At 32.4% G+C, this 7,924-nt stretch overlaps 1 protein-coding gene across 1 annotated transcript; it reads right to left on the reverse strand.

Annotated features, from left to right (window-relative positions):
- Positions 1 to 2,865: 2,865 nt before the first annotated feature.
- LOC149528196 (uncharacterized) lies at positions 2,866 to 3,538 on the reverse strand. The gene is made up of 2 exons (XM_089808023.1): positions 3,055 to 3,538; positions 2,866 to 2,912 (listed from the first exon to the last, which is right to left on the reverse strand). Exons 1-2 carry the CDS (start codon positions 3,536 to 3,538, stop codon positions 2,866 to 2,868), a joined length of 531 nt encoding a protein of 176 aa, XP_089664149.1.
- Between the last annotated feature and the right edge of the window lie 4,386 nt (positions 3,539 to 7,924).

A 7,924-nucleotide genomic window follows, 5' to 3' on the forward strand; every position in this document is an offset into this window, starting at 1 on the left:
TACCTGGTATGTTGGCGACATCTATCACTAGACGATGCAACGTGGGAAGGCAAACACATCCTTTAGCATCTAGCACTACATTTGCTTGAGGACAAGCAAATTTTGGGATGGGAGGACTGTAATGTTCCCTGAACAAAAATAAATGTATTTAATTATTTTTGTGTAATAGGCTGATTATTTAATTTAATTCGGACCCAAATTTAATTTTTTTCATAGTAGTTTGTATCGCCGTCGACTAATCTTTGTACACCCTAGAAAAGCTTTTCCCAATGGGTATTTAAGCACGGCTTGCAGTAGTCGATAGGTATGCTTTTGGAATTTGATCTCTTTGTACTATGGATTCCTGTTGGAGTTTGGCATTGTTTGACATTTTGAAAGTGAAAGGCCTTCCCTATTTGGCTTGCATAGTTTTGGTGGGAATCAACCCTCACCCTATTCTGTCGATGTTCATCTGGTTTGTATCCAGCAATTGGAGTGCTCTCGTTATTTGAAAATACTTATCAATCTACGAATGTTCATCCAAATTGGTATAGGCATTGCATGGTGTTTACATTATTATTTTCCATTAATTAAATAATATCAGTTGATGTTTATGGTGCACGGCTCACTTCCCCTTCTCTACGGACAAATCACACTATTAAGAGCTCAACTGTTTGTGCCTCACCTCCTAACGTACGGCTATTGCAATCCCCAACAACTCACATTCACCTTTCAAATTTGTACAAACACACACTACAACGTATGATTTCATAATCTGCCATTCCGTACGGACCCCCTCACTTTCTCGCCGTACGACCTTTGTTCCCACCGTATGGACATTGGTCTCAATGTACGGTCAGTCATCGTATAGGTATCTTACCATACGAAACTTGGCACACTATACAAGTATCATACCCAGTCATCGTACACTACATTGTCCAAACCCACCCTACGGCCTCAGTTCAGGAATTGGTGCATCAATTAAAAGGGGTTATAGCAGGTATGGTACACTACAAAATCATAAGTTTTAACAAGTACCCAAAATTATAAACACCATGAAAAACAACCCATTTCATATTCCTATTGAAAATAATGCCAGATGAAATCAGAAGCTCAGCAAAGAACTTTTAATGGATAACCAATGTGTTGTGTTAGGTGAAATGGATACTACTCACTAGCTTGATTGAATCAGGCGCTTGAATTTCTTGATTTGGATTAAATTCCCTGAAATTGAATTTCCAAACACAAGATGCTTCTCGATGTTGGAAGTATCAGGGTTCTGAGAGGGGGGTGAATCAAAAAATAATTAAATTATCTCACAGTTTGATTACACTAATTTAAATTCAAAATTTATAGCAGTGGAGAAATGAAACTGTACTAAAATATAAACATGCATAATAATACCAACTCACAGAAAGAAGAGACACCAATTTTGTGTTGAGTGGAAAACCCTCAAAAATTCTCACGGTTTCGTCATAGGGAGAAAAACCACTCCATGAACTTGTATTCTTTATTGAGCTCCAACTCTTCTACAATCAGCAGCTTCTACTATTTTGGGAATGTGCCCTTTCTTTATGAAAGTGTCTGTCATCTGTTCCTTTTTAATCAAAACTATGCTAGAAGTATTCTGAGTTTAATACTCTTAAAATAATCTTCAAGATAATATATTTACTTCTTCAAAAAGAAAACATTTTACCACTGGTTATTCAGTATTTCTAGTTTGAACATGCAATGCTTTTGAAACCATTTATATTACAAATAATGTGTCTTGTCATTTATTTCTTTTGTCTTTTTGAAATTTTCATTTAGGGTTTATGTCATTCTTGTTTGAGTTTTAGTAAAGATCCAACAGAAAAAAAAACTTCTTTGCTATTTCCTCTCAGAATTCTTTTCAAAAACCTTGAAAGATTATAATTTTATGACTGTGCTTTGTTCTTTTGGAGTTTCGATCTTCCATGTGATTAAAAAGATCTGACAATAGCAATGAAAGAAAGAACTAAAATTTTGAAACCATTGACTTCATGAAGAAAAGAATTCTGAAGATCAAATGAAAACCTTTTCAATTTTAATATTCTAGCTGCAATTTTTAAGTTTTATTGACATTATTTTCGAAAACAAATGAAGAAAGACACCATTTGTCTCTTAGTCAAAAAATGACATATTTATCTCTTCACGACATACCTAAAGACTGTCGTCTTTTTACTTGAAAGATGTTTTATCCTTTTGCCTTTGAAATTCATATTCAACTTTGAAGAAGCAGCACACTATTCCTCTCATTCAAGCATATGAAAAGGAAAACAAATGGGTTTGAACAAAGAAGAAATCAGTATCACGAAAAAACCTTGTCCTTTCGCAATGTCGAACAAACATATTATCTTCAGTGAACTATTTAAAAGATTTGCATGCCAAAACCCAAAAAATTACATTTTGCTATCAAAGATATGTCCAAGAGTTCTTCCATGAAGATTAAAATTGCAATAATAGTAAAAGAATCTTGTTTCCGAGCCATAAATTTATAGAGAACAACCAAGAAAACCCTCATAATGCACTATGTTAATGTTTCTTTCAACCTTAAGGAGCACCCACAAAGAAAATTGTATTTCAATGCCATTTCAAGTCCGCCACAATATTATAACACTTGACACATACTGTGGTGAGAAATTAATCACATGTACTTTATGTCAGTGTTATTATCTTTTATGCTATTGCCAAAAAACTTTCTTTATTTGCTACGTTTTTATGCCACATTTCAAATATTTTTCCACCTTTGCCAGTTTCGAAAAAATTTTCTATTGTTTGCCAACTTTCGAATATGGTCAACAATCTCCCCCATTTTTTATGCAAAAAATTTCACATGAAATGCTGATCCATATCACTGAAACCAACTTAATTTGAATCAACCACAGACTGAAAAATCAAATTTGAAACCAAATCTGAAACCAATAAATCAACCTATGTAAAATCGTCATTTCATATGCAGTTAATGTGCCTTGAAGTTGATGCAAGGTCATTTTTGAAAAACTGTTCTTTTCTTCTAAAGTGGATATTTTTGTTTCAAATTTAGGTAACACTGACCTAATGACCTTTGAACTACATCATGTTCTTCTATATCTTCTCCTAGACCTTTTCTAGCATTTACAACTTCATCTACTCTTAAAAAGTAAGCAGTAATAGTTTCATCTTCATTCATTTTTAGATTGTCGAACTGTGTTTTAAGAGTAATCAGTTTAGATTCTTTTACTTTATCATCTCCTTGATATATAGTTTCAAGTTTAACCCATATATCATTGGCTGATTTGCAATAAATGACTTTGGCAAATACGTCTCTAGAGAGACCACAAAGAAGGGCATATCTTGCCTTCTTATCCAGTTCAAATTTCAATTTTTCATTAGCATCAGTAGGAACTATTGTTGGGATAGTATATTTTGTTATTACAGCATCCCACATTCTTACATCTAAGGAATGTATGAAGGCTTCCATCATAACTTTCCAAAAAACATAATCATTTCCATCAAATAGCAGAGCCCTATTAAGAGAAGCTCCTTCAGATTGTGCCATGACTTCCAATTAATATCCCTGGAACAATTCCAAAAAAGAGTCCTATGCTCTGATACCACTTGTTGGAAGTATCAGGGTTCTGAGAGGGGGGGGGGTGAATCAGAATAGTATTAAATTATCTCACAGTCTGATTACACTAATTTTAATTCACAATTTACAATAGTGAAGAAGTCAAACTGTAAATGTAAACATGCATAATAATACCAACTCACAGAAAGAAGAGACACCAATTTTGTGTTGAGTGGAAAAACCTCGAAAATCCTCACGGTTTTGTCATAGGGAGAAAAACCACTCCATGAACTTGTATTCTTTATTGATTTCCAACTCTTTTACAATTAGTAGCTTCTACTGCTCGGGTATTTTAACCCTTTTATCAGTACTGTAATAACAATCTTATACACATATATAAATGTATATGTATGACATTTATACATGCATACAAGTTTATAATAAGACTTTCAGTCTTTACAAATTGTTCTAAAATATAAGTCTCCTTTTTGCCTCTTTTCAGCTATCTCTGTATTTAATTTACAAATGATCTCTATATTGATAGAGATGAAATTCGAAACCGATAAGTTACATGAACCTAACTGAACCAGTTAGGTTTGTTAAAAAAAAAACTTCTTTCAGAAAGTTGTTAAAGAAACCAACTTAATTTAGTTAAAACTCAAATGTGCCCTTTCTTTATGAAACTATCTGTCATCTCTTCCTTTTTAATCAAAACTGTGCTGGAAGTATTCGAGTTTAATACTCTTAAAATAATCTTCAAGATAATTTGTTTACTTCTTCAAAAAGAAAACATTTTACCACTGGTTATTCAGTATTTCTAGTTTGAACATGCAATGCTTTTGAAACCATTTATATTACAGATAATGTGTCTTCTCATTTATTTCTTTTGTCTTTTTGAAAATTTTTTTTAGGGTTTATGTCATTCTTGTTTGAATCTTAGTAAAGATCCAACAGAAAAAAAAAACTTCTTTGCTATCTCCTTTAAGAATTCTTTTCAAAAACCTTGAAAGATTATAATTTTATGACTGTGCTTTGTTCTTTTGGAGTTTCGATCTTCCATTTGATTAAAAAGATCTGACAATAGCAATGAAAGAAAGAACTAAAATTTTGAAACCCTTGACTTCATGAAGAAAAAAATTCTGAAGATCAAATGAAAACCTTTTCAACTTTACTATTCTGGCTGCAGTTTTTAAGTTTTATTGATAGTATTTTCGAAAACAAATGAAGAAAGACACCATTTGTCTCTTACTCAAAAAATGACATATTTATCTCTTCACGACATACCTGAAGACTGTCGTCTTTTTACCTGAAAAATGTTTTATCCTTTTGCCTTTGAAATTCATATTCAGCTTTGAAGAAGCAGCTCACTATTCCTCTCATTCAAGCATATGAAAAAGAAAACAAATGGGTTTGAACAAAGAAGAAATCAGTATCATGAAAAACCTTGTCCTTTTGCAATGCCAAACAAACATATTATCTTCAGTGAACTGTTTAAAAGATTTGCATGCCAAAACCCAAAAAATTACATTTTGCTGTCAAAGATTTGTCCAAGAGTTCTTCCACGAAGATTAAACTTGCAATAACAGTAAAATAATCCTGTTTCCGAGCCATAAATTTACAAAGAACAACCAAGAAAACCCTCATAATGCACTGTGTTAATGTTTCTTTCAACCTTAACGAGCACCCACAAAGAAAATTGTATTTCAATGCCATTTCAAGTCCGCCACAATATTATAACACTTGACACATACTGCGGTGAGAAATTAATCACACATACTTTATGTCAGTGTTATTATCTTTTATGCTGCCGCTAAAAAAGCTTCTTTATTTGCTATGTTTTTATGCCACGTTTCAAATATTTTGCCACCTTTGCCAGTTTTGAAAAACTTTTCTATTGTTTGCCAACTTTCGAATATGGTCAACAGTCGAAGCAACTGTACAGAAAAAAGTCTTATGTTAGATGCGCCTCTAATATCAGTTGGAAGAAAAAGTTAGTTGTCCTCATTATTGCCTTAAATTATTTTCCCCATCCCATAACAGGATCAATTATTTCACCATGCTATTGATTCAAAACCTATCACTACCATCACTGAAAATGAAGATAATTCAGAATTCTAAGAAGTCTATACTTCTATTAAATGTATCAAAAGCCCAATGATAGACAATATATTTTGCAACTTGATCCTATAAATCAAATTTAAGCACACAAGATCTGCTTTTACAAATTTAGTGAACAAATATGCACACTAGAAAATAATCCAAAAACAACTTATAATCATGCTTTAAAGATTTAGTTTGTAAATATAGCAGTTATATCCTCTTAACATCCGATTTAGTTTTTGCCTTCGATGTCCTTTCTTTTATACTTGATGAAAAATTGTGTTCTCGTTTTCCAATCCATTCGACACTGCTATGAAAAATGAAAGTGAGAGTCCTTATCAAATTAATCCAAGAACAATACTATTTTTTATCATCAATATATGCTTCATTTCAGGCAAGAGGCTAGACAATGGAAAGTTATGAAAGATTTTAAATTTGAGCTTACTTCAAATCTAAAAAATAATAATAATTAATCTCAACAAATAATAATGATAACAATCAATCTGAAACTCATTCAATGAAAGGAAGATAAATTATTCACAAAAATTATACAGAAGTTGACATCATACCTATAATCATCATGGTGGGTTGAATGCCAGCGTGCTTACAAAGTGCAACATATTAAAAATTAAAACTATGAATCAACTAAAAATGGTGACAGCGGATCACAAGAAAATATAACTTTCAATATAACTTTCAATATTTATATTGATCTGATTGCACACTAAAAACCAATTACATAACCTCTATAAATAGAAGGCTGAAGTTAAAGAAGAGGATTCTAGAGTCTTTATGTGGATGGTATGATGGATAGAACTATCAGTGAGCTAGACAATGGTTACATTTATCTGCTGCAAATGTGGAGAAATCACCTTGATTCAATACACGTGTGGGGGAGACTCAATGTTAACTAGAGTGTGTGCAACATTGACTTAATCTGACCGTTGACTTAATCTGACCATAGACGTGGAAGAATGGAGTATTAATTTCTAACACTCTCCCTTAATTTCTACCACTTAAAAATTCTTTCAGTGGGAGAAATTACAATAAGAAATTTAGATAGGATTAGCATTGAGCCTTGTTAGGTACCCATTTACAATGTAAAATGATTGTACCCCAACTAATGAAATTGATTTTCTTTTGAGATTTCTCACCCAAACAAATGGTTTTTGCTTACCATGAACCTTTCAATTTTTTTTTTTTAGGTTTTGCACCCAAACAAGTGGTTTTAGGTTATCACAAACTCTTTGAAAAAACGCTTTAGGTTCTTTCACCTAAACAAGTGGTTTCGGATTACCACAAACCCTTCAATAAAATTTTAGGTTTTTCACCTAAACAAATGGTTTAAGCTTACCACAAACCCTTCAATAAAATTTCTCAACTAAAAAAATAGTTTCGATTATTCTTCACACTCGAACATTTGTATTTTCTTTCTTCCATTCCAACACAACAACACATTAATCCACATTACTCCATTCTTCCACGTCTATGGTCAGATTAATTTCTAACGCAACAACACATTCCTCTCATTCCATTCCAAACAGCAAACATTTTTAGTATGGACATTATTTACTTACAGCAAGAGTGTAAACATCTTTACAGGTATATTGATACTGATAGGGTTTTTAGCTAGAAAGATAGTACAAGTTCATCTAAGCAAGCCTGGATGACAGAAAATGACAATCCGATCTGCTTTGAAATTTATTGGCACGATACTCAAGTTAATGGCAAAAAGGATATACAGGGGCTTGAAACAACGGTATTTTCATAACTATTTTTACCACTATATTCCCTTGTAACTCAAGGCTTCGTGTTCTTATATGAAAGTTTTCATTCAAAGATTGGTGAAAGAAAGTGCACATGTTGCTGCAATATCTATCAAGGTAAACAACTAGAGCTGTTTCAAATTGTTTGTTAATAAATTATTGGGTGCCTTGATGCGAATGTTTGGTTGTAATACTTGTAGTACTGGCAATCTTATTTAAGACTTTGTATGTCTGCATTATTGATTAAGGTCTTGGAAGTCTGCATTATGTGACAGTTTTCTATGATATTTAATTTGTAAGGCAATTTCTATTGTGGTTTACAAAAACCATGTAGGGATGATCACCTTAAAAATGTGATTGGTTTAGAAAATTCATTATTATAAAATAATTTATTGAAATATTGGTTATAATTTTTGTGTCACATAAATTAGAAATTTTCTTTCTAAAATGTTTGTCACTGCGATGGTTTGATGGGTGTTTGCTGAGGCCTTGCTAGTTGCACGGTGACCTG

The sequence above is a fragment of the Cupressus sempervirens genome, chromosome 11 (genome assembly GCF_028749045.1).
Source record: "Cupressus sempervirens isolate cs-2001-9-10 chromosome 11, ASM2874904v1, whole genome shotgun sequence".
Taxonomy (NCBI): domain Eukaryota; kingdom Viridiplantae; phylum Streptophyta; class Pinopsida; order Cupressales; family Cupressaceae; genus Cupressus; species Cupressus sempervirens.